Genomic DNA, 27,410 nt, shown 5'->3' with positions numbered 1-27,410 from the left:
GTTGGGTTGGATTTATCCTTTCTGTGTGCAGGACATACCTGGGCAATTTTACACATTGCCAGGTAGATGCCAGTGTTGCTGCTGTACTGGAACAGCTTGGCTAGGTGTGGGGCTAGTTCTGGAGCACAAGTCTTCAGTACTATTGCCAGAATGTTGTCAGAGCCCATAGCTTTTGTAGTATACAGCGCCTTCAGTCATTTCTTGATATCACGTGGAGTAAATCAGATTGACTGAAGATTGGCATCTGTGATGTTGAGGAGCTCAGGAGGAGGCCAAGAAGGATCATCTGCTCGGCACTTCTGGCTGAAGATGAATGCAAATGCATCCTTTTGCACTGATGTGCTGGGCTCCCCCATCATTGAGTATGGGGATATTTGTGAAGTCTCCTCCTCCTGTCAGTTGTTTAACTGTCCACCACCAATCACGACTGGATGTGGCAGGACTGCAAAGCTTAGGTCTGATCCGTTGGTTGTGGGATTTCTTAGCCCTATCTATTGCATACTGCTTCCGCTGTTTGGCATGCAAGTAGTCCTGCGTTGTAGCTTCACCAGGCTGACACCTTATTTTTAGGTATGGCTGGTGCTGCTCCTAGCATGCCCTCCTGCACTCTTCAATGAATTAGCACAGGAACTAGGAAACAAATTTGTGGTTTTCTACACCACTTCAGAGAGAATATAGTTGGGGCAGGCCAGACACGATGAGGTACTAAGTTCCCCTTTATGACCATGCAAATGCTTTAATGCACTTTTTCTTGGCGTTTCCTCACAAAATCACTAAATTTAGTTAATTTTATCTCGCAACTTTCTATGGTGCGATTTCATAGAATTGTTACAGTGCAGAAGGAAGCCATTCAGCCCATCATGTCTGCACCAGCTCTCTGAAAGAGTAATCCACTCATTTCCATTCCCCCGCCTTTTCCCTGTAACCCTGCACATTTTTCCTTTACATATAACAGTCTAATTCCCTTTTAAATGCTTCAGTTGAACCTGCCTCCACCACACTCTTAGACAGTACATTCCAGACCTTCACCACTCCCTGCATGAAAGAGTTTTTCCTTATATCACGTTTGCTTCTCTTATCAAATACTTCAAATCTCTGCCCTCTCGTTCTCGATCCTTTCCTTGAACTCAACCTGCAGGCTGCTCGTTCAGACCATAACCTAGACTACAGTACTCACTTAAAGCTGTTTTCTGACAATAATCAAGAAACACTTTGATGTCTGATATTTCCTCTCGTACCCTTCGAGATAATCATGCTCATGAAACCTACCTCCTACTCCCTCAAATCTATTCCCACCAAACTGTGGACAGCCAATATTCTTTCCCGATATTGTTAACTCCTCATGTACTGCTTCCCCTCTCCCCTTCAAGTCTGCCATCATCACCCCCTACTCAAAAAACCCACCCTCGACCCCTCTGTCCTTACAAATTACCACTGCATCTCCAACCTCCCTCTCCTCTACAACGTCCTTGAATGTCTTGCCGGCTCCCACTTCCTTGCCCATCTTTCCTGCAACTCCATGTTTGAAGCCCTCTGATCAGTTTTCCACCCCTACCATAGCATTCAAATGGCCCTTATCAAAGTCGTAAATGATATCCTATGTGACTGACTGTGGTAAACTAACCCTCATTTTTCTTTAACTGTCTGCAGCTCACACTCATTTCACATGACTGAGCGTGCCTTCCTCCTCCAGTGCCTCTCCTCCTTGGTCACTTGGGTGGGAAAGCCCTCGCCTAGTTTAATTTTCATTTATATAATCATTGCTGGAGAATCAACTGCAATGTCTTTGCTTCCCATGCCTGCATTGTTACCTCTCGAGTCCCACAAGAATCAATCCTTGACCCCCTTCTATTTCTCACCTCAGCAACATCATCCGAAAACACATCAGGTTCCATATGTACTCTGATGACCAAACTCTACCTCACTGCTCTTTCCCAACACCTCCCACCATCTCCGATTTGCTAGGATGAGCAGTAATTTCCTCAAACTAAACTTTAGGAAGACCAAAACTACTGTATCCAGTGCCAGTCACATTCTCTGTTCCCTACCCACAGGCTCTGGCCGGAATTTTAAGCCACCCCGACCAGCAGAATGCTGGCGGGAGGGGGTGTGTAAAATGGAGTGGGAGGCACCGGGAGACCTTCCTGACCCACTCCCACCTCTGCTGCCACTTTATGCAGGGCGGCGGCGGCGAAAAACTGCCTGCCCAACCCAGGCCAATCAAGGCCCTTAAGTAGCCACTTAACGGTCTTCGCCCACTTCCACACGGAATTTACACGTAGCAAGCGGGCATACTGGAGCCCTGTGCCCGATGGAGGACCGCCCCCAGTACCCCAACCACCCCTAAGACGCAACACGTCCCACTTCCCCCCCCCAAAACTACCACCCTTGCCTCGCCAGGGCCTGACCGATTACCCAGCAAGGCAACCAAAACTTACCTCCCTTCCCGCTCCCAGGCATTTTGACTTCATGTTGGGCTGCAGTCCCAGCAATGGCCACCGTTCCTGGGACTAAGAGCTGCCAGCCCGCTGATTGGCCAGCAGCTCCATTCGGCCGGACTTTCTATCTCAAGCAGGTGGAAGTCCCATCTCACACCAATTGAAGCCTGGGGACCTGCAAAATACATGTGGATCCCCAGGCGAGGCAGAAGCATTTCAGTCGGTGGCCGCCCCCGTCCGCCTAGGGTAAAATTCTGGCCTCTATCCCTCTCCCTGGTCACTCTCTAATCTGAACCAGACCGTTTGCAAGTTCGGGGTACTATTTGACGCTGAGAACAACTTCAGATCCCATATCTTCTCAGTCACCAAGACCACCTACTTCTACCTCTGTAGCATCGCCCATCTCCGTACCTGCCTTAGCTCATCTGCTGAGCCTTTATCTACGTCTTTGTTGCCCCGGACTTAACTATTCCAATACTTTGCTGCAGCCTTCCATAACCTTGAATTTGTCCAAAACCCTGTATCCTTGCTCGCACGAAGCCCTGTTGACCCATCACTGCTGACCTTACTGACATACAATGTCTCCTTGATTTTAATATTCTCATCCTTGTTTTAAAATCCCTCGATTGGCTCGCCCCTCCCTATCTTTGTTACCTCCTTCAGCCCTACAACCCTCCGCGATGTCTGTACTCCTCTAATTCTGGCTTTTGGGTGTTACGGATTTTAATCGTGCCAGCATTGGCCCCTGTGCTTTCAGCTGCCAGGCCTTAAGCCTCGGATTTCTTTCCTGAACATCTCTGCCTATTTCTTTTTCCTCTTTGAAGACACTCCTTAAAACCTACTTTTTTGACCAGCTTTGAGTCACTTGTCCTAATATTTCCTTATGGGGCTTGGTGTCAGATTTTGCTTGTTAACACCCCTGTGAAGTGCCATGGGACGTGTTACTATGTTAAAGGTGCCATATAAATGCAAGCAGTTGTCGCAAATTTTCACCTAACTACTTGGGGGAAAAATGGCATTGAGGTAGAAGATCAGCATGATCTAGCTGACTCCTGCTATTTCCCATATTCCTATGTGCTGCTTATTGAATGGATACGCAATTCTGTGATCTTAATCTGGTTCAGTGAAGAGTGCAGGAGAGCATGCCAGGAGCAGCACCACGCATACCTCAAAATGAGGTGTCAACCTGGTGAAGCTACAACACAGGACTATCTGCATGCCAAACTGCGTAAGCAGCACGCGATAGACAGAGCTAAGCAATCCCAAAACCAACGGATCAGGTCTAAGCTCTGCAGTCTTGCCACATCCAGTCGTGAATGGTGGTGGACAGTTAAACAACTAACTGGAGGAGGTGGCTCCACAAATATCCCCATCTTAATGATGGGGGAGCCCAGCACATCAGTGCGAAAGATAAGGCTGAAGCATTTGCAACAATCTTCAGCCAGAAGTGCCAAGTTGATGATCCATCTCGGCTTCCTCTTGAAGTCCCCAGCATCACAGATGCCAGACTTCAGCCAATTCGATTCACTCCGCGTGATATCAAGAAACGACTGAAGGCACTGGATACTGCAAAGGCTATGGACCCTGACAATCTTTTTTTTTTCTTTTTTTTCTTTTTTGGGCCTCCTTATCTCGAGAGACAATGGATATGCGCCTGGAGGTGGTCAGTGGTTTGTGAAGCAGCGCCTGGAGTGGCTATAAAGGCCAATTCTGGAGTGACAGGCTCTTCCACAGGTGCTGCAGAGAAATTTGTTTGTCGGGGCTGTTGCACAATATTACGCCCTGACAATATTATGGCAATAGTACCGAAAACCTGTGCTCCAGAACTTGCCGCACCCCGAGCCAAGCTGTTCCAGTACAGCTACAACACTGGCATCTACCCTGAAATGTGGAAAATTGCCCAGGTATGTTCTGTACACAAAAAGCAGGACAAGTCCAAACCAGCCAATTACCGCCCCATCAGCCTAGTCTCAATCATCAGTAAAGTGATGGAAGGTGTCATCAACCGGCACTTGTTTAGCAATAACCTGCTCAGTGACGCTCTTTTTGGGTTCCACCAGGGCCACTCAGCTCCTGACCTCATTACAGCCTTGGTTCAAACAAGAACAAAAGAGCTGAACTCAAGAGGGGAGGTGAGAGTGACTGCCCTTGATATCGAGGCAGCATTTGACCGAGTATGGCATCAAGGAGCCCTAGCAAAACTGAGGTCAATGGGAATCAGGGGGAAAACCCTCTGCTGGCTGGAGTCATACCTAGCGCAAAGGAAGATGGTTGTGGTTGTTGGAGGTCAATCATCTGAGCTCTAGAACATCACTGCAGGAGTTCCTCAGGGTAGTGTCCTAGGCCCAACCATCTTCAGCTGCTTCATCAATGACCTTCCTTCAATCATAAGGTCAGAAGTGGGAATGTTCGCTGATGATTGCACAATGTTCAGCACCACTCGTGACTCCTCAGGTACTGAAGCACTCTGTGTAGAAATGCAGCAAGACTTGGACAATATCCAGGCTTGGGCTGATAAGTGGCAAGTAACATTTGCGTCACACAAGTGCCAGGCAATAACCATCTCCAACAAGAGAGAATCTAACCATCTCCCCTTGACATTCAATGGCATTACCATAGCTGAATTCCCCCACTATCAACATCCTAGGGGCTACCATTGACCAGAAACTGAACTGGAATAGCCATATAAATACCGTGACTACAAGAGCAGGTCAGAGGCTAGGAATCCTGCGGTGAGTAACACACCTTCTGACTCCCCAAAGCCTGTCCACCATCTACAAGGCACAAGTCAGGAGTGTGATGGAATACTCTCCACTTGCCTGGATCGGTGCAGCTCCAACAACACCCAAGAAGCTCGACACCATCCAGGACAAAGCAACCCACTTGTCTGGCACCCCATCTACAAACATTCACTCCCTCCACCAACGCACAGTGGCAGCAGTGTATACCATCTACAAGATGCACTGCAGCAACGCACCAAGGGTCCTTAGACAGCACCTTCCAAACCCATGACCTCTACCAACTAGAAGGACAAGGGCAGCAAATGCTTGGGAACACCACCACCTGCAAGTCACACACCATCCTGACTTGGAATTATATCGCGGTTCCTTCACTGTCACTGGGTCAAAATCCTGGAACTCCCTTCCTAACAGCACTGTGGGTGTACCTACCCCACATGGACTGCAGCAGTTCAAGAAGGCAGCTCACCACCACCTTCTCAAGGGCAATTAGGGATAGGCAATAAATGCTGGCCTGGCCAGTGACGCCCACATCCCATGAATGAATAAAAAAAATTACAGATGTTGCCAAGACAGTAAATAGAATGTTATGTGAGAAAGAAAATGGGAGATTTTGCAATAGCTATTTAACACCTTCACTTTGTCTCTCGAAGCTGCTCGAGAGCCAGAGTATAGATAAGCACAAGTGCTCTAAGAAGCTTGAAAGCAAAAGCAGATAGAGCAGTTCATTCACAAAGATGTTGGAGATGTTGTTGCAGTGGATTTGAAAGGTATCAGACAAAATTTGCCATTCAACAGCCCAATTCTAGTGAAGAACTCCTTTCCAACAGCTTTGCATTGAGAGATGTGCAGTGAAGCAGATGCCATAGACCTACATGTTATCAGGTATGAAAGCATCAAAACAGAAGCAGAATATTGTGGATGCTGCAAATCTGAAACAAAAACAGAAAATGCTGGAAATGCTCAGCAAGTCATGTCTGTGGAAAGAGAAGCAGTTAATGTTTCAGGTCGATGACCTCTCGTCAGAACTCTGAAAGGTATTCTCTCTCACCAGCCAGAATACCATTCATAACATTTTTAAACCAGAGACCTCCTTTGTCATTTGCTGTCAAACTAAGATCTTAAACTTCTCTGGAAAGACACATAGATGGCAGGTAAGAGCATGAATGGCAAGACCAAGATCATACCCTTCACTTAAAAGAAAAAACACATTTAAAAGAAAAACGAAAAGAGAATATCAAGCTAGCGAGAAACATAAAGGCAGACTGTAAAAACTTCTTTAGGTATATGAAAAGGAAAGGATGAGCTAGGACAAATGCAGGCCCACTACAGGTGGAGACAGGAGAATTTATAGAGGGATATGGCAGAGAAACTAAACAATTACTTTGTATCTGTCTTCACGAAAGAAGATACACAAAATCTCCCAGAAATACGAGGCAATCAAGGGACTTGTGAAACTGAGGAACTGAAAGAAACTAGTATTAGTAAAGAACTTCAAAAGTTAAATGGATTTAAGGTTGATTGCAGATGCATGGGACCACCACCACCTGCAAGTTCCCCTCCAAACCACACACCATCCTGACTTGGAAGTATATCGCCATTCCTCCACTGTCACGGGGTCAAAATCCTGGAACTCCCTTCCTAATAGCACTGTGGGTGTACCTACAACTCAAAGACCGTAGCAGTCAAGAAGGCAGCTCAACACCACCTTCTCAAGGGCAATTAGAGATGGGCAATAAATGCTGGCCAAGCCAGCGACACCCACATCCCATGAACGAAAAAAAAAATTCCCTGGACCAGACGAGCTACATCTCAGTGTTGAATGAGGTGGCTATATAGATATTGGATGCATTGGTTATCTTTCAAAATTCTGTAGATTTGGGAAAGATTCCTGCAGACTGGAAAGTATCAAATGTAACCCCACTATTTAAGAAGGGAGGGAGAATGGAGAACTACAGACTTGTTAGTTTGACGTCAGTAGTAGGGAAAATGTTAGAATCTACTACAAAGGATGAGATAACTGGACACTTAGAAAATAATGGCAAAATTGGACAGAGGCAACATGGATTTATGAAAGTGAAATCATGTTTGAGAAACTTGTTGGGAGCTTTTTTGAGGATGTTACTTGTAGCATAGATAAAGGAGAACCAACCGGTGGATGTGGTGTATTTGGGTTTTCAGAAGGCGTTGGATAAAAGGTCCCACACAGGAGGTTGGTAAACAAAATTAGAGCATATGGGATCGGGGGTAATATACTAGTATGGATTGAGAGTTGGACTGAGAGTTGGTTAACAGACAGAAAGCATAGAGTAGGAATAAGCGGGTCATTCTCAGGATGGCAGGCTGTTACCAGTAGGGTACCACTAGGATCAGTGCTTGGGCCACAGCTGTTCACAATCTATATAAATGATTTGGATGTGGGGACCAACTGTAATATTTCCAAATTTGCTGATGACCCAAAACTAGGTGGGAATGAGAGTTGTGAGGAAGATGCAAGAAGGCTTCAAGTGGACTAGGACGGCCTAAATGAATGGGCAAGAACATGGCAGATGGAATATAATGTGAATAGTTATCAACTTTGGTCGAAAAAAACAGAAAGACAGAATATTTCTTAAATGGTGAGACATTGCAAAGTGCTGGTGTCCAAAGGGATGTGGGTGTCCATGTTCATGAGTCACTAAAAGCTAGCATGCAGGTGCAGCAAGCAATTAGGAAGACAAATGGTATGTTGGCCTTCATCACAAGGGGATTGGAGTACAGAAGTGGAGATGTCTTGCTGCAATTCTATAGAGCCTTGGTGAGACTGCACCTGTAGTATTGGGTACAGTTTTGGGCTCCTTATTTAAAGGAGGATATACTTGCCATAAAGGGAGTACAACGGAGGTTCACCAGACTAATCTCTGGGATGGCGGGATTGTCGTATGAGGAGAGATTGAGGAAACTAGGCTTGTACTCTCTAGAATTTTGAAGAATGAGAGACGTTCTCATTGAAACTCCCTAAAGTCTTACAGGGCATGACAGGTGGATGTAGACAGGATGTTTTCCCTGGCTGTAGAGTCTAGAACCAGGGGACATAATCTCCGAATAAGGGATAGGCCATTTAAGACAGAGATAAGGAGGAATTTCTTCACTCAGAGGGTGGTGAATCTTTGGAATTCTCTACCCCAGAGGGCTGTGGAAGCTCAATCACTGAGCATGTTCAAGACAGAAATCGATAAGATTTTTGGAGACAAATGACATCAAGGGATATGGAGATAGTGTGGGAAAGTGGCGTTGAGGTAGATGATCAGCCATGATCTAATTGAATGGCGGAGCAGGCTCAACAGGCTGAATGACCTACTCCTGTTCCTTTGTTTAATTCTGTGCAGCAGCTTCTTGCATTTTACAATGTGAATCATCTTGGTCCTGTTCAAAGCCTGGGTGAAATACCGGGACAAGGTACACAGGAACAAAGGTGTCAAATTATTCTCCTACTTGATAGTTGTGCTGCACGTCCTCATGAGATGTCTGCCCTTTGTAGCACACATCATCTTTTCCTCCCACCCAATTTTATTTTGAAGTTGCAATCTTGCAAGGCTTCACACCCATTTCAACTGCAACATCAACAAAACAATGTTGATCAAGCAGCACAAATGGACCTCAAGATAGCGGTAGACCTTCTTGATATTGTCTGGTGCCAAGTTATGGCAGATTGTCGCCAATTCCTGGTTAAAGAGGGCTTCTACAGGATTGCCATGGAGCCAGAGAAACTAGGTGTTGATGTTTCCAACCCCAAATACGTCTTGGAGTAAATTAAGGAGTTATTTGACTTGCGTGAAGGACTTTGAGGAATACCAGACCAATGACCAAGTGATCAGCAGCACGGTGATACTTAATTTAATAGATCAGATTACAATCAGGTCACAAAGAGGAGAATGGCAGTGAGGACTCCTCCCCCTCATAAAGCTATTAACTGCTCAAATCACCATCAGATACCTTTGAGACTCCACGCTAATCATTGAGTTGAGGTTAGAACATTACTGACTTCAGGCTTAAAAGGAGAGTAGGAAGTCCTAAAGATATATCTGACACAAAAGGGGCATTGGCACAAACTAGTAAAAAGAGAAAGTCAGGACATACAGCAATTTATGGAAAAAGTGATTCAGATCTAGAATCAATGTTCCCTCTAAACTGTGCACCCACACCCCAAATGTGCCCATGCAGGCAGAGCACAAATCAGTCTCTAAGTTACCACATGTAACAAATTTAAAAGGGCCCCGGCACCTAAACGAATCTGCTGTGCAGTACACAAAAAATTAGAGGATATGCTGCCTAGAATGGTAGTCAGATAGGGTCGGGGGGGGTGGTGAAAACACTGGGATCATTCAAGAGGTCGATGGATACTGTGGTGGTTTGTGGGGGGGGGGGGGGGGGGTGTCACAAAAGAACTTCCATTTATTTGATACATTTCACATACTTGGGACATTCCAAATCTTTCACAGCCAATGAACTGCATTTGAAAGAATAGTCACTTGTTAAGTAAACAGGACAGCCTTTTTGCACAAGCAAGATTCCACAAATAGCAATGAAATAAATGACCAGTTAATGTGTTTTTGGTGATGTCAGGATATTGGCAGAATCCCTGCTTTTCTTCAAATATGATCGTTTACGTCCACTTGAACAAGCAGAAGGGACCCTAGTTCAGTATCTCACCCAAAAGACAGCAGCACTGACAATGCAGCATTCCTTCAGCACTGCAAAGTGCCAGTCTACATTGTGTACTTAAATTGCATACAGTGGGATCTCTGATTCAGGGACGAACACTGTGGTAAGCTGTAGAACCAATAGTTTCTATAGAATGTTGAGCTAATTGAACCAAATGGTTTACCTCAATTGAACTTCGCTCTGTGGGGAGTGGGATGTTTTCTTTTTACAAAACTTGACTGTTCTTGTTAAGAGATACTGTACACTGCTGTTCTTGTCCAAAAATGTAAAACTATTTTGTATTATTTAAAATAATGGCATAGGATAAATAAATCCTGAGTATTTAATACAGTAACACATCTTGTTAGCTAAAAACACTACGTTCAAGTATTAATAATAGTTATTGCAATTTTGCATGTAAATTGGGAAAGAAACTTGATTCTTAAAGTTACACAATGAAGTCACATATCTACATAGACATATCACTATAAACATGTTCAATTGTATCATACAATTTTAAAGTTCTAAATTTTGGAAAAAAGCATGTTACCCACTTGCACAATAAATGGGAGGATACTGAGAGGTGTAGAGGAAGTGAGGGACCTTGGAGTGTATGTCCACAGATCTCTGAAGGTAGCAGGACAGGTCAAGGTGATTAAGGAGGCATATGGAATCCATTCCTTTATTAGCTGGGGTGTAGAATATAAGAGCAGGGAGGTTATGCTGGAACTATATAAAACATTAGTTAGGCCACAACTTGAGTACTGTGTGCAGTTCTGGTCACCTCATTACAGAAAGGATGTAATTGCACTAGAGAGGGTACAGAGGAGATTTACGAGGACGTTGCTAGGACTGGAAAATTGCAGCTATGAGGGAAGATTGGATAGGCTGGGGTTTTTCCTCCTTGGAACAGAGAAGGCTGAAGGGAGAGCTGATTGAAATGTACAAAATTTTGAGGGGCTGGATAGAGTGGATGGGAAGGGCCTGTTTACCTTAGCAAAAGCATCAGTGACTTCGGGACATAGATTTAAAGTGATTGATAGAAGGATTCGAGGGGAGAAGAAAAAAAAAACTTTTCACCCAGAGTGTGGTGGGGGTCTGAAACTCACTGCCTGAAAGGGTGGTAGAGGCAGAAAACCTCATCTCATTTAAAAAGGTGCCTGGATGTGCGCCTGAAGTGCCTTAACCTGCAGGGCTACAGCCCAAGTGCTGGAAAGTGGGATTAGGCTGGGTGGCTTTTTTTCCCCCTTTCAGCCTACGCAGACACAATGGGCCAAGTGGCTTCTTTCTGTACTGTGAACTTTCTATGATTCTATTCTATGCTGAAGGTAAACATTCTAGTGACATCCAGTGGGCAGAGCAAGAAACTGCAGGCAGATTCAAACCATTTCTTTACAATAGGGAATTGAAGAATCATTGAGGTTTTGTGACATGTAAATGCACTTCTGGTTAAAGGTGAGTGGGCAACAAGATGGCAAATGGAGTATAATGTAGGGAAGTGTGAAGTTGTTCACTTTGGTCATAAAAATAGAAAAGCAGAATATTTTTTAAAAGTGTAAAACTAGTAAGTATTGATGTTCAGTGAGATTTGGGGGTACTCGTAGAAGGAACGCACAAAGTTAGCCTGCAGGTGCAGCAGGCTATTAGGAAGGCAAATGGCATGTTGGCCTTTATTGCAAGGGGATTGGAGTACAGGAATAAAGAAGTCTTGCTAAAATTGTACAGGACTTTGGTGAGACCGCACCTGGAATACTGTGTGCAGTTTTGGTCTCAAAATTTAAGAAAGGATGTATTTACACTGCAGGCAGTGCAGTGAAGATTTACTAAATTGGTCCCTGGGATGAGGGGGCTGTCCTATGATGAGAGGCTGAGTAAATTGGGCCTATACTCTCTGGAGTTTAGAAGAATGAGAGGCAATCTAATTGAGACATACAAAATTCTGAAAGTGCTTGATAGGGTAGAAACTGAGAGATTGTTTCCACTGGTCAGGGAATACAGAACACGGGGCCACAATCTCAAGATAAGGGGTCAATCATTCAGGACTGAGCTGAGCAGAAATTACTTCACTCAAAGGGTTGTGAATCTTTGGAATTCTCTACCCCAGAGGGTTGTAGATGCTCCATCATTGAATACATTTAAGGTTGGGATAGATAGATTTTTAGTCTCGCATGAAATCAAGGGATATGGGGAGCAGGCAGGAAAGTGGAATTGAAGCCCAAGATCAGCCATGATCATATTGAATGGCAGAGCAGGCTCGATGGGCCATATGGTCTACTTATGCTCCTATTTCTTGTGTTCTGTCTTTTGGATAAGATTCTAATACAGTCCCTACTGGCAATCACAAACTTAACAGCTAGGGTGTGGACACACAACGACATTGAAAACAATGCTTGTATGAGACCTTGAGTCATAAGAGTCATTATGGCACAGAAGGAGGCCATTTGGCCCATTGAGTCCATGTCAGAATGAAAAGGCACTAGGGTAGACCAATTTTAATAAATAAAATATCTTCTTTAAAACTACCTTTTCAATGTGCATTGAAATATTGTTTAGTGTGGCATTTAAATCACATCAAATTTACATTGGGGAAATTTACCTCTTTTCCTTTTGTATCTCCATTTTCAATCCATTCTACAGTAGCACTTTCATTATCCTCATTTAATGATGTCACCATAGCCTGATGTATCCGTCCTGGAAAATAGAAAGAAAAATTACAAAAGCAGTCAAAATGTAGCTGGAGTTTTGTACAATACTCAATACAAAATGTCATGAGCCACCCTCTATTGGCGCTGGCTATGCTAAGTGTGGACTAGTCACCTGGTCCGGATGGCTTACATCTCAGGTTGCTAAGGGAAGTCAGGGTGGAGATAGCAGAAGGTCTGCTATAATCTTCCGATCTTCCCTAGATACAGGAGAGGTGGCATAGGATTGGTAAGTAGCAAATGTGAACCCTTGTTCAAGAAAGGGTGTTAAGGACATTCCTAGTAACTACAGGCCGATCAGCTTATCAGTGGTCGGTAAGGTTTTAGAAACAATAATCAAAAAATAAAAATAGGCATTGGAGAGGTTTGAGTTAATTAAGGAGAACCAGTGCAGATTTGTAAAAGGTAGATGGTGTTTGACTAATCCAATTGAATTTTTTGATGAATTAACAGAGAAGGGAAACCAATGGATGTTGTCTATATGAATTTTAAGCAAGTGTTTGACAAAATACCACATAAAAAGGATAGTTAACAAAATTGAGACAGCTTGGATAAAAAATTGGCTTAAGGACAGAAAACAGCAAATTTAAATGGCTGTTTTTCCATTTGGAGGGGTGACAAACAAACAGTGAGGAGACCAATCAACTGCAACAAGACACAGTCTTGCAGAACGGAAATACGGAATTTAATAGAGAACTGTGAGGTGATGCATTTTGGCAGAAGGGATAGAGATAGGCAATATATTTAATGGCACAGTTCTAAAGAATGTAAGAGACAGCAGGACCTAGGGTTCATGTGCACAGATCTTTGAAGGTGGCAGGACATATTGAGAGAGTAATTAGCAAAGCATATGGAATCTTGGGATTCATAGAGGTATTGAGCACCAAAGCAGGGAAGTTATGCTGAACCTTTATAAAGCTCTGATTAGGCCACAACTAGAGTATTGCATCCAGTTCTGGTCACCACACTTTAGGAACAATGTGAGGTTCCTGGAGAGGGTGCAGAGGAGATTTACCAGGATGGCTCCAGGAATGAGCGATTTTAGCTGCAAGATTAGTTTGGAGAAGCTGGGGTTGTTCTCCTTGGAGCAAAAGGAGGTTGAAGGGATATTTGATAGAGGGGTACAAGATTCTGACAGGTTTAGATAAGGTAGACAAAGAAACGCTGTTCCTATTAGCTGATAGTCCAAGGATTAGGGAACACAGATTTACCGTTTTGGGCAAGAAATACAGCGGGAAATGTGAGGAAGAACTTTTTTTTTAAAAACCCAGTGCTGGTAATGACCTTGAACTTGTTGCCTATGAGTGGTGGAAGCGAAGACAATCAATGATTTCAAAAAGGAAATTGGATGGGCGCTTGAGGGAAATAAACTTGCAGGGCTTGGGGGAAAATGGGATGGACTGCACTGCTCCAGAGAGCTAGCATGGGCCGAATGGGCTCTTTCTGTGCCGTTATGACTTTACAAATAGTTGAGCCATACTAAACAGACAAGACCCAAATTAAAACCCAAACTGTGCTGAACTACTGAATTTCAAACAGGGGTGATGGTAGAGGGAAAATGTTCTGTGTGGCGACCAGGTGAGGACTGACAAAAGTGAATTCAAATTGGGATGCTACATCCCAGTCAAGTAGCCTGCTGATAACTTGTGTCAAGGCTCACAAATGAATAATAGACATTTTAGTGAGGTACTGGAGGGCAACTAACAGCTGCTAAACAGTACTCCATCAAAATGTCAACTTTTGAAGGGGAGAAAACTGATAATACCTGAATTTTAAAATTTAGATATGGAAGATACTATTCTCTAAAAGATACCATGTTTTCACATTTTTTTTTACTTTATCACACAGAACATTTACATGGCTTAATGTCTTTTGAAAAAGTTGCAATTCATTTAAAACCTCAAATCTCAAAGTATTTCCTATTGTTCATGCTTACAAATTTATTAACTAAATCAATGTAAATTTGACTCAATAGTCAAGTACACTGTACCACTTAATTAACTAGAGGGCAGAATAAAAAAAGTAGAACTATTATCCTATGCTGGCACCAGAGGAAAAAAAAAATGATAGTGAAAACTACCAGCTTGTAAAAATCTAAATGGATTAATATGCTTCCACGAATGAAATTTGCTACTGTTAGCTGGTCTGGCCTACACAAGACTCCAGTCCTATACTATTAAATTTACACTTAGTGCTCTCTGAGGTGCCTTAGCAGGAAGAATCACCACCACTTTCTCAAGGCAACTAGGGATGGGTAATAAAATGTGGCCTTGCCAGGATCAGTCAGCTCCCAAAAAAAACAGTTGCCAGGGGTGAGCAGTTAGATAGGATTAACTTATAGTAAGACTAACAAGGAGAAGACCATACAATCATCTTTTATTCCATCCTCTTACCTTTGCAGCTAGTAAGCTCCAGCATAGCTCAAGTGGCCTGGAAATTAGATCTAAACACAATTTACAAGGATTGAGAGAATATTTGAACAACCTTTAATGTACAAAACATCCAAGGAGCTCCACAGATGAGGATGAATGTCAAGCAGGTGAAGGGAGATGAAATTAAGGTGGAAAGACTAGCTGATGAGATGGACTCAGAAGATTTTTTTTTAAAAAAAGGAAAGAGTGATGGAAAGGCCAAGAGGTCTAATGAAAGTTCCATTGATCAAGGGCAAAGAAACTGAATGTTCTACATCCAGAAGTGAAAAATGGCAGGGGGAAAGTATGAAAGGCATGAATCAGAGGAACAGAGCGTTCAGCAAAGTTTTAGGGCAGGGGTAATTTGCGCAGGTAGGTGGGCAAGGCCACGGAGGCATTTATAGACAAGAATAAAAGGACCAATGAAACAGCGCAGGACAGGATGGAGTTTATGAAGGAAGGAAATGGGAGGTCATTGAGGGAGATGATGCAGAGGTTATTCAGTACAGAAGCGGACAGCAAAACACGAGTCACCTTGGGAAGAAAATTGCCATTGGGCTTGGGATAGAATAAGCAATGAGGATTTTGAATGAAAGAAGTGAGAGATGGAAAAGGAGGAGGAGATGGTGATGATATGGCCTTTATTATTGAGCTTAACGGGTGAGACCATTACAAGGCAGCACAGTGGCGCAGTGGTTAGCACCGCAGCGGTTAGCACCGCAGCCTCACAGCTCCAGGGACCCGGGTTCGATTCTGGGTACTGCCTGTGCGGAGTTTGCAAGTTCTCCCTGTGACCGCATGGGTTTTCGCTGGGTGCTCCGGCTTCCTCCCACAGCCAAAGACTTGCAGGTTGATAGGTAAATTGGCCATTATAAACTGCCCCCAGTGTAGGTAGGTGGTAGGGAATATGGGATTACTGTAGGGTTAGTATAAATGGGTGGTTGTTGATATTCTGATAGTAAAATCTGTAAAATAGAGTCTCTGCATTTCAAACTTTAATTCTTGTTAAAGAGACAAACCCTCCAAACTGGTTTCTCTAATAGTATTAATCTACAATAGTTTAAAAGGCATTTTCCTCTAAAAGCCCCAAATATCTCTGCTGTGCCATTTCCTGTAGGCAGCTCCTGTTTATTTTGCACTCTTATTGTTCATATCCCTCAGTTTCACGACTTTGCATTTCTCTACACTAAATGACATTCCTTTTTTTTTTTAGGTCCATGCTTGCACCCACCTAGATTGCAATGTAACTGGCTTGATTCCTTCCTACTATTTAATATCATAGAAAGTAGAGATTTAAAATACAGAAGACAGCCACTTCGTGCACCATGTCTGCACTGGTTCTTTGCTGGAGCAATTCAAAACTAATTTATTACCCAAAGCCTTTCATCCTCCTCTGGTTAGAATGTGTTATCCAATTTTCTCTCAGAAGTTGCACTGGTTTCTGCCTCGACCACTCCCCATGGCAAAGCATTCCATGCTCCATAGATTTCTCCTAACCTTGTTTTAAAATACTTTTCCATTTCTGGCATCACCTTGGGTCTTCTTATGTTGCACATTCTTGAAAGCATTACTGCTTTTTCTATAATGGGACTATAACCACAGTCATACGTTCAAGATGTGCGACGATGAAATATTACAGACTAAAACTAAAGAGTTATAAAAATTGACCTTTTCTTTTAAAAAGTGAACAATGTGCTCCACAATGGCCGAAGGTAAAGGACTTGGTCTTTGTATATTCAAACTGTCCAAGAGGGACAAAGGAATACCTTCAAAGCTAAGAGGAGTCAACCCATCCTACACCCAACATGAAATATTCCCAAATTGAATGGGTTCTTCTGAAACAAAGAAGGTGTGAAGGAGCCACATCCTAGGCCCTTGTTGGTCACTACAGGGAAGAAATTACCGGTCTCCCAGCAGAGGCAAGATGTAACAATTTTACCTTAAAAAGGCAACCCCATAGAGAGACAGACACCCAGAAAAAAGCATCCAAGAAGCTTTTCTAGCTAAGAGGCTGGGAGAATTCCAGCAAGCCAGAAGGGACGCGCCCTGTAGAATTCTACATTTACACTTATGCAACAGTGAATTAGAAGTGATCCACTGTCTTCAACTGAACTTTCAACCAACAGAGAAACCTACAAACCCCTCAGGCTTTCAACCGAGAACTCAACTTCCGAAAAAATTCAACAGGTTTACCGTGACCTGCCCGAAACGTACACCCCACTTACAATCGCTTACCCCTTTTCCTCTCTCTGTCTCTTGTGCGCGCACAAATGCGGTTACAATAATTGCAGGTTAAGGCATATTGATCAATAAATAATTGATTTTGTTTTAAACCTACAAGAAAACCTGTCGCTGTCTGTTTATTTGACAAATAAAACACAAACACAAATACCCTTAAAAACAAGAAAACACTTGCTGCAGTTAGATGGGAGTTGAACAGTGGGAACCACCCAAACCCCTCACCACGTGGCTGTAACACTATAGTACTATAAGTAGTGGTTTATAAAAATCTATTACTACTTTACTCTTATGCCTTCATTTAGCAAACAAAATTTTATGATTTCATACAATTGGAATCACATTTTCAAAGAATTATGTATTTAAACCCCTAGGTTGCTGTTTATCCTCACACCAGCATTTTTTCATTGAATGTAAACTATTATTGATTTTTCTTCCCAATATGTATTACTTTGCCATTACTCACATTGAGTTACATTTTACTACATATAAGTTCATACCCCTCACCTTCCTGAAGCCGTTTACTGCTCTCCTCACTGTATACCAAACTTTGCTGCAGTCAGCAAATTGGCATATGTCCCGTTAGTCTAAATCAGCTATATACTCCAAGTACATTAACCTCTTTACATACACCAGTTCCAAACAAGCTGAGGAACCATTTCCCCTAATTGCTTAGTCTATCAACCAACTTTCTACCCATGCTGCTACATTTCCTCGTGCCATATGCCTGCATTTTCATAACAAGCCTCCCATCATCTTATCCATTGGTTTCTGAAAATCCACATACTATACCTACTCTTTAAAAACATCTATCCAATCTTTTCTGTTATATTTGTGAAACATGACTGGCCATTAACAAAGCCATGTTGGTCATCATTGATTAACCCATATATTATTAAATGCTCACTAATTTCAACTAAAATTATGAATTCTAAAGAACATACCCACAACACACATTAGTCTAATTGTCAATAATTGCTCAGTTTATTCTTCTCTCTATTCCTGAACAAAGGCTTACCACTCGCCAACAGAGCCTCAGTTGTTATGGGCACAATAACAATAGAAAAGCTCAGTTCAACATGGCCTTGTGTGTCTTCATTGCTTTTCATCTTCCCTCTACTATTGCAAAATTCAGACTTCAACTCACTATACAAGATGGCTTTGGGAATTCTATATCACTTAGTGGCTGCAGGACACTCTGGGGTGGGAGTGGGGGGGGAAAAAAGAGGGACAACAGCCAGCGGTCGTGGTCCACAAGCGTACCAACAACATAGGTAGAAAGAGGGATGAGGTCCTGCAGGTAGAGTTTAGGGAGCAAGGAAAAGAAACTATCAAGCAGCACCTCAAAAGTAGTAATCTCCGGATTACTTAACCATGAACAAGTGAGATTAGAAATAGGAGGCTAGAGCAGATGAATATGTGGTTGGAGAGTTGGTGCAGGAGGGAGGGCTTCAGATTCCTTGGACATTCTGGGGGAGATGGAACCTGTACAGGCCAGACGGGCTGCACTTGAACAGAGCTGGGACAAATTTCCTTACAGGGTGGTTTGCTAGTGCTATTGCGGTGGGTTTAAATTAACTTGGCAGGAGATGAGAACAAGGAGGTAATATTAGAGAGAGGAAAATCAAGAAGCACGAAAGAACTGGGAGACAGATAGCACTAGAGCAAGAAATTATAAAAGGTATAGATGGGGGCCAGAATAAGAGGGAATGTAATAAGGTCTAAATTAGGTTAAGGAGGTTTATGTTTATAATGTCTAACTCTAAATATAAAAGTGTGTAAAGATTGGCTCCATTTCTATCCTTCACCAACTGACTTTCTGGAATAGAACATGGTAGAAAAGAACAGTTATTACAGCAGAAGACAGAACTGGAACAGCAATAATAGGCAAATGAATCCCTCCCAAGAATGCCCAAGGAACAGTTAATAGGTGATTTAAACATGGTTCGAAATATTACAATGTGACGAACTGCCCGAAGTGAAGAGGTAGGATCCTTGAAATGATGATCCAGAGAATTCCAAGAAAGAGGATGAAAATAATGATGAATTCCAACAAATTATACTGCTCAGGTGTTTTGGTCCTGTGATGAATGTGTTAGTCACAGACTCATTTAACTGTGCAGTGCTTCTTTTTTTTTTAGATTAGAGATACAGGCCCTTCGGCCCACCGAGTCTGTGCCGACCATCAACCACCCATTTATACTAATCCTACACTAATCCCACATTCCTACCAAACATCCCCACCTGTCCCTATATTCCCCTACCACCTACCTATACTAGTGACAATTTATAATGGCCAATTCACCTATCAACCTGCAAGTCTTTTGGCTTGTGGGAGGAAACCGGAGCACCCGGAGAAAACCCACGCAGACACAGGGAGAACTTGCAAACTCCACACAGGCAGTACCCAGAATCGAACCCGGGTCCCTGGAGCTGTGAGGCTGCAGTGCTAACCACTGCGCCGCTGTTGCTAGATAGTGCTTTGACAGTACGTGGAACAGATTCGTCAAAATGTTACCTCGATTCACCAAGTAGTGAGGTTAGATACAAGGCTAAAAAATATAAAAGTACGACTTGCTTTAAGTTTGGTGGGGATAAAACATCGAAGTCACTAAAGAGAACTGTAATTCCATGTAAAATAGCTGCAGTAAGCCACTTTATAAGTGCTGATCTAGTCTCTAGTGAAATTCCTATGCTGTTCAGTAAACCTATGAAAAAAGCACAAATGAAAACTTGACATGAAGCATGATAAGGCAATTTTTTTTGGAAAGTCATTGGTCTGCAACTTAACCAGTCAGGATGTTATTATATCCCCTAAACAATACCTGATGTTTCTCATCAGAGAAAGTACTAATGGCATCAGGTGTTGAGAATCAGAGAGAAAGTAAATTGTCTGAAAGTTACATAGACAATTTGATCAACCTATTTGTCAAAGGTTAGAAATCCTGCTGAAAAGCTGGTGTATTTGATAAAGAGTATACGATTCTAAAAGAGATTAGGGAGAAGTGTGAAATTTGTAAAACAAAGAACAGTCGAGCACAGGAACAGGCCATTCATCCCTCCAAGCCTGCGCCAATCTTGATGCCTGCCTAAACTAAAACCTTCTGCACTTCCGGGGCCCATATCCCTCTATTCACGTATTCGTCAAGATGCCTCTTAAAGGTCGCTATCGTACCTGCATCCACCACCTCCCCCGGCAGCAAGTTCCAGGCACTCACCACCCTCTGTGTAAAGAACTTGCCTTGCACATCCCCTCTAAACTTTGCCCCTCTCACCTTAAATCTATGTCCCCTAGTAACTGACTCTTCTACCCTGGGGAAAAAGCTTCTGACTATCCACTCTGTCCATGCCGCTCATAACTTTGTAAACCTCTATCGTGTCACCCCTCCACCTCTGTCATTCCAGTGAAAACAATCCGAGTTTATCCAACCTCTCCTCATGGCGAATGCCCTCCAGACCAGGCAACATCCTGGTAAACCTCCTCTGTACCCTCTCCAAAGCCTCCACGTCCTTCTGGTAGTGTGGCGACCAGAATTGCACGCAATATTCTAAGTGTGGCCTAACTAAGGTTCTGTACAGCTGCAGCAGGACTTGTCAATTTTTATACTCTACGCCCCGACCGATGAAGGCAAGCATGCCGTATGCCTTCTTGACTACCTTATCCACCTGCGTTGCCACTTCCAGTGACTTGTGGACCTGGACGCCCAGATCTCTCTGCCTGTCAATACTCCTAAGGGTTCTGCCATTTACTGTATACGTCCCACCTGCATTAGACTTTCCAAAATGCATTACCTCACATTTGTCCGGATTAAACTCCATCTTTCTCCGCCCAAGTCTCCAACCGATCTATATCCTGCTGTATCCTCTGACAATCCTCATCACTATCCGCAACTCCACCAACCTTTGTGTCGTCCGCAAACTTACTAATCAGACCAGCTACATTTTCCTCCAAATCATTTATATATACTACAAACAGCAAAGGTCCCAGCACTGATCCCTGCGGAACACCACTAGTCACATCCCTCCATTCAGAAAAGCACCCTTCACTGCTACCCTCTGTCTTCTATGACTGAGCCAGTTCTGTATCCATCTTGCCAGCTCACCTCTGATCCCGTGTGACTTCACCTTTTGTACCAGTCTGCCATGAGGGACCTTGTCAAAGGCTTTACTGAAGTCCACAAGGATAACATCCACTGCCCTTCCTTCATTAATCATCATCGTCACTTCCTCAAAAAACTCAATCAAGTTAGTGAGACACGACCTCCCTTTCACCAAACCATGCTGCCTCTCGCTAATAAGTTCATTTGTTTCCAAACGGGAGTAAATCCTGTCCCGAAGAATCCTCTCTAATAATTTCCCTACCACTGATGTAAGGCTCACCGGCCTATAATTTCCTGGATTATCCTTGCTACCCTTCTTAAACAAAGGAACAACATTGGCTATTCTCCAGTCCTCTGGGACCTCACCTGTAGCCAATGAGGATGCAAAGATTTCTGTCAAGGCCCCAGCAATTTCTTTTCCCTTGCCTCCCTCAGTATTCTGGGGACTTATCTACCTTAATGCTTTGCAAGACACCCAACACCACCTCCATTTTGATAATGAGATGACTGAGACTATCTACACTCCCTTCCCTATGCTCATCATCCACCAAGTCCTTCTCTTTGGTGAATACTGATGCAAAGTACTCATTTAGTACTTCGCCCATTTCCTCTGGCTCCACACATAGATTCCCTTCTCTGTCCTTGAGTGGGCCAACCTTTTCCCTCGCTACCCTCTTGTTCTTTATATAAAGACTTGGGATTTTCCTTAATCCTGTTTGCCCCAATGACTTTTCATGACCCCTTTTAGCCCTCCTGACTCCTTGCTTAAGTTCCTTCCTACTGTCTTTATATTCCTCAAGGGATTCATCTGTACCTAGCCTTCCAGCCCTTACGAATGCTTCCTTTTTCATTTTGACGAGGCTCACAATATCCCGCGTTATCCAAGGTTCCCGAAACTTGCCAAACTTATCCTTCCTCACAGGAACATGCTGGTCCTGGATTCTAATCAACTGACGTTTGAAAGACTCCCACATGTCAGATGTTGATTTACCCTCTAACAGCCGCCCCCAATCTAAATTCTTCAGTTCCTGCCTAATATTGTTAGAATTAGCCTTCCCCCAATTTAGCACCTTCACCCGAGGCCCCATCCAAGCCCCTAGCACTAAGTGAGTCCCAGTCAATATAGGGGAAGTTAAAATCACCCACCACTACAACCCTGTTGCTTTTACATCTTTCCAAAATCTGTCTACATATCTGCTCCTCTATCTCCCGCTGGCTGCTGGGAGGCCTGTAGAAAACCCCCAACATTTGACTGCACCCTTCCTATTCCTCAGCTCCACCCATGTTGCCTCGCTGCACAACCCCTCCGAGGTGTCCTCCCGCAGTACATCTGTGATATTCTCCTTAACAAGTAATGCAACTCCCCCACCCCTTTTACATCCCCCTCTATCCCGCCTGAAGCTTCTAAATCCTGGAACATTTAGCTGTCAATCTTGTCCTTCCTTCAACCAAGTCTCTGTAATAGCAACAACGTCATAGTTCCAAGTACTAATCCAAGCTCTAAGTTCATCTGCCTTACCGGTTATACTTCTCACATTGAAACAAATGAACTTCAGACCACCAGTCCCGCTGTGCTCTGCAACATCTCCCTGCCTGCTCTCTCTCTTAGTCTTACTGGCCTTATTTACTCGTTCCCCCTCATTTATTTCACTCGCTGTCCTACTGCTCTGGTTCCCACCCCCCTGCCACACTAGTTTAAACCCTCCCAAGTGACACTAGCAAACAAAGGTATCAGAAGGCGCCGTCACATCCTGTTGTAAGCCTTGCACTAGCACGTGACTTCAACAAGGTACGTCCTTGTTCCATTCTACATTTTGTAGACATAGCGACCAGATTTAGTCTCTCGATAATACTTAGCAAGAACAAAAATTAGGAAATGATTATATCAGACAAAGTCAACTTGGTTTTATGAAAGGGAAAAAGTTTTTGACAAAGAGTTTTTTGAGGATGTAAGTACAGAGGAACCAGAGGATGCAGTATACTTGGACTCCCACAGGTGCCACACCTTGGAGTTGAGGGTAATTAGCATGGATGGAAGAATGGTTAACGGACAGGAAGCAAGAGTAGGGATAAACAGGGCATTTTCAAGTTGGCAGGCTGTAACTAGTGGAGCGTCACAAGAATTAGTGCTGGGGCCTCAGCTATTTACAGTCTATATTATTTGCCTAAGAAAAAGAGAACAAAAATGTCTCTACGTTTGCTGATACAAAATTAGGTGGGAATGTAAGCTGTGAGGAAGACACAAAGAGGCTGCAAAGAGATATAAACAGGTTAAGTGACTGGGTAGCAAGGTGGCAGAGTATCATGTGGGGAAGTGTGAGGTTATTCACTTTGGCAGTAAGAATAGAAAAGCAGAATTTTTTTTTTTTTTTAAAAAGACATGAAACTTCTAGATGTTGATACGCAGAGGGACGCAGGTGTAACCGTACAAAGAACACAAAGTTAGCATGCAGGTACAGCAAGCAATTAGGAAGACAAATGGAATGTTGGCCTTTATTGCAAGGGGATTGGAATATAAGAATAAGGAAGTCTTGTTACAATTGTACAGTGCTTTGGCGAGACCATACCCGGAGTAGTATGCGCAGCTATGGTCTCTATATCTAAAGAAGAATATATTTGCCTTGGAGGTGGTACAACGAAGATTCACTAGATTGGTTCCTAGGATGAGACACGGAGTAAACTGGGCCTATATTCTCTGGAGTTAAGAAAAATGAGAAGTGATCTCATTGAAACATATATGATTCTGAAGGGGTAGACGCTGGGAGGTTGTTCCCCTGCTGGGGAATCTAGAACATGAGAGCACAGTCTCAGGATAAGGAGCCAATCATTTAAGACTAAATGGAGAAAGACTTGTGAATCATTGGAATACTCTATCCCAGAGTGTTGTGAATGCTCCATTGTAGAATATATCTAAAGCTGAGATAGATAAGTTTTTGGTCTCTCGGGGAATCCAGGGATATGGGGAGAAGGCAGGAAAAGGAAAACTTTCAGGCATCTTCAGGATGCATGTTGATGATTTCTTATGGGGGTAGAACTCCAGAATGAGAGATATGTTATTAATAAGATTAGGGAATAATTTAAGATTGGGAGTCAGGCTTTTGGGGCTTTTAAAAATATTGGTTTAGATATAAAGTAGAGCAGGTCTGGAATAACTAAGTCAAAAATCCTATTTAGAGTGTGTTACTCCCATCCCGGTTAATCACACTAGGTCAGAGAAAGATGACATTATAACTAAAAAGAGACACAGCAATTGTGAAGCTTGATTCATCAGTTGAACTGGTTTGGCATTCACCAGGCCAGATTCTAGTTTTATTTGCCCTTAAAACATTAAAAAATTAAATCTGGAGAAATGTCTGCTTTAGTTCCCATCCTTAGGTGACCCAAAGAACATGAAACTTGTCAATTTTAGTGATACTTCACATGCTAGCCTTCCTCCTGGGTATTCTCATGCAGCTGGTTTCATTATATTTCTGATGGGTGAAAATGGGAAATGTTGTCCTTTAGCTTGGGAAGCTAATAAAAAGGGTTGTTAGAAATACTTCAACTGCTGAAACACTGGTTCTCATGGAGGCAGTGGACATGGGAGTCTATTTGTCAAATATTTTAAGTGAGATTCTGTACATGGGACAGACTGTTATGTTGAATGTTATGTAGATAATTGTTCATTGTGGGATAAATATACACTGTATGAAAAGTATGGATGAAAAAAAAAAGTTATGGATTGACCTTCCGAGATTGAAAAAATGCTGGAGAGACAGGATATCACGAAAATTAAACGGGTGGATGCAAATCATCAACTGACTGATTATGCATTGCTGTAGTGCATCTTGTAGATGGTACACACTGCTGCCACTGTGCGTCGTTGGTGTAGAGAGTGAATGTCTGTGGATGGGGTGCCAATCAAGTGGGCTGCTTTGTCCTGGATGGTATCGACTGCTGCACTCATCCAGGCAAGTGGAGAGTATTTCATCACACTCCTGACTTGTGCCTTGTAGATGGTGGACAGGCTTTGGGGAGTCAGGAGGTGAGTTACTCGGCACAGGATTCCTAGCCTCTGACCTGCTCTTGTAGCCACGGTATTTATATGGCGACTCCAGTTCAGTTTCTGGTAATCCCCAGGATGTTGATAGTAGGGGATTCAGCGATGGTAATGCCATTGAATGTCAAGGGAAGATGGTTAGATTCTCTCTTGTTGGAGATGGTCATTGCTTGGCACTTGTGTGGCGCGAATGTTACTTGCCACTTATCAGCCCAAGCCTGGATATTGTCCAGGTCTTGCATTTCTGCACAGACTGCTTCAGTATCTGAGGAGTCGCGAATGGTGCTGAACATTGTTCGCTGATGATTGCACATCGCCACTTGACCTTATGATTGAAGGAAGGTCATTAATGAAGCAGCTGAAGATGGTTGGGCCTAGGATACTACCTTGAGGAACTCCTGCAGTGATGTCCTAGAGCTGAGATGATTGACCTCCAACAACCACAATCATCTTCCTTTGTGCTTGGAATGACGCCAACCAGTGGAGAGTTTTCCCCCCCCCCCCCCCCCACCCCCCGATTCCCATTGACTCCAGTTTTGCTAGAGCTCCTTGACGCCATACTCGGTCAAATGCTGCCTTGATGTCAAGGACAGTCACTCTCACCTCACCTCTTGAATTCAGCTCTTTTGTCCATGTCTGAACCAAGGCTGTAATGAGGTCAGGAACTGAGTGGCCCTGCGGAACCCAAACTGAGCGTCACTGAGCAGGTTATTGCTAAGCAAGTGCCGCTCAATAGCACTGTTGATGACACCCGTCTTCACTCTACTGATGATCTCTATTTTCTTTTTCTGCCTTTTCAGCCTCCAGTATTTGGTTCTTACTTCGGTACAGGGAAAAAAGCTGATTGGTGAGTAACTAGTAAGTTATTCTAGTAACAATAATTAATTAGTTTGTAAAGTTATGATTGGGTAGGGCAGCTCAGCAGAGTGGAATGTGCATCCTGTGGTATGTGGGAAGTCATGTGTCATTGATAGGGGATTCATTAGTACGGGGAACAGACACGTGTTTTTGCGGCCATAAACATGACTTCAGGATGGTATATTGCCTCCCTGGTGCCACAGAACAGCTGCAGCACATTCTTCTGGGGAAGAGTGAACAGCCAGAGATTGTGGTCCACACTGGTAGGAAGAGGAATGAGGTCCTGAAAGCAGAGTTTAGGGAGTTAGGAAAGAAATTAAAAAGCAGGACCTCAAAAGCAGTAATCTCAGGATTGCCCCCAGTGCCATGTGCTATTGAGCATAGGAATAGGAGGATCGAGCGATTGAACACCTGGATGGAGAATTGGTAGAGAGAGGGCATCAGATTTCTGAGGCATTGGGACCTGTACAAGATGGAAGGGTTGCACCTTAGCAGGACCAGGACTAACAGCCTCGCAGGGAGATTTGCTAGTGCTGTTAAACCCTCACTAAGTTAGATTTGCAGCGGGTTGGAAACCCGAGAGGAAGCTCAGATTGGAGGGAAGCAAAACTAGAAAAAGTAATAAGTGAAATTAGATGGCAGAAGAAATGAAAGCAAACTTCAAATAGGATCAGAATGCGGAATAATGTTAGAACAAAATTAAAGGGCACTCTATCTGAATGCACGCAGCATTCGCAACAAGGTAGAAGATTTGAAGACACAAATAGAAGTAAACTGGTCTGATTTAATTGCCATTATGGAGATGTGGTTACAGGGCGACCAGGACTGGGAACTGAATATTCAGGGATATTAGTCATTTAGGAAGGATAGGTGGAGGGGAAAAGGAGGTGGGGTAATGCTGTTAATAAGGGATGAGATCAGTACATTAGAGAGACAGGATCTTAGATCGAAGGAGCAAGATGTAGAATCAGCTTGGGAGGAACTAAGAAACAGCAAGGGGTAGCAAACATTGGTGGGAGTCGTTTACAGGCCACCAAACTGTAGTGGTATTGTTGGGCACGTTATACATCAGGAATTTAGAGCATGTAGCTTGGGCAATACAGTAATAATGGGCAATTTTAATTTACATATAGACCGGGTAAACCTAATTAGCATTAATGCTGTGGGAAAATGAATTCCTGGAGAGTGTACGAGATGGGTTTC

General features: G+C 43.4%; 1 protein-coding gene across 3 annotated transcripts in view; it reads right to left on the bottom strand.

Moving 5' to 3' along the window:
- The window catches only part of kif2a (kinesin family member 2a), a 230,361-nt gene that overhangs the window by 169,753 nt on the left and 33,198 nt on the right, over nucleotides 1–27,410 (bottom strand). For all 3 annotated transcript variants that reach the window (XM_068034057.1, XM_068034039.1, XM_068034047.1), the window contains exon 2: nucleotides 12,456–12,550. In XM_068034057.1, coding sequence (XP_067890158.1) covers nucleotides 12,456–12,550 — 95 coding nt within the window. The remainder of the gene's footprint in view (nucleotides 1–12,455; nucleotides 12,551–27,410) is intronic.

This window comes from Heterodontus francisci, chromosome 1 (genome assembly GCF_036365525.1).
Source record: "Heterodontus francisci isolate sHetFra1 chromosome 1, sHetFra1.hap1, whole genome shotgun sequence".
NCBI lineage: Eukaryota > Metazoa > Chordata > Chondrichthyes > Heterodontiformes > Heterodontidae > Heterodontus > Heterodontus francisci.
Note: the sequence above shows the minus strand (reverse complement) of the source record. Positions and strands in the feature narration are given on the sequence as shown.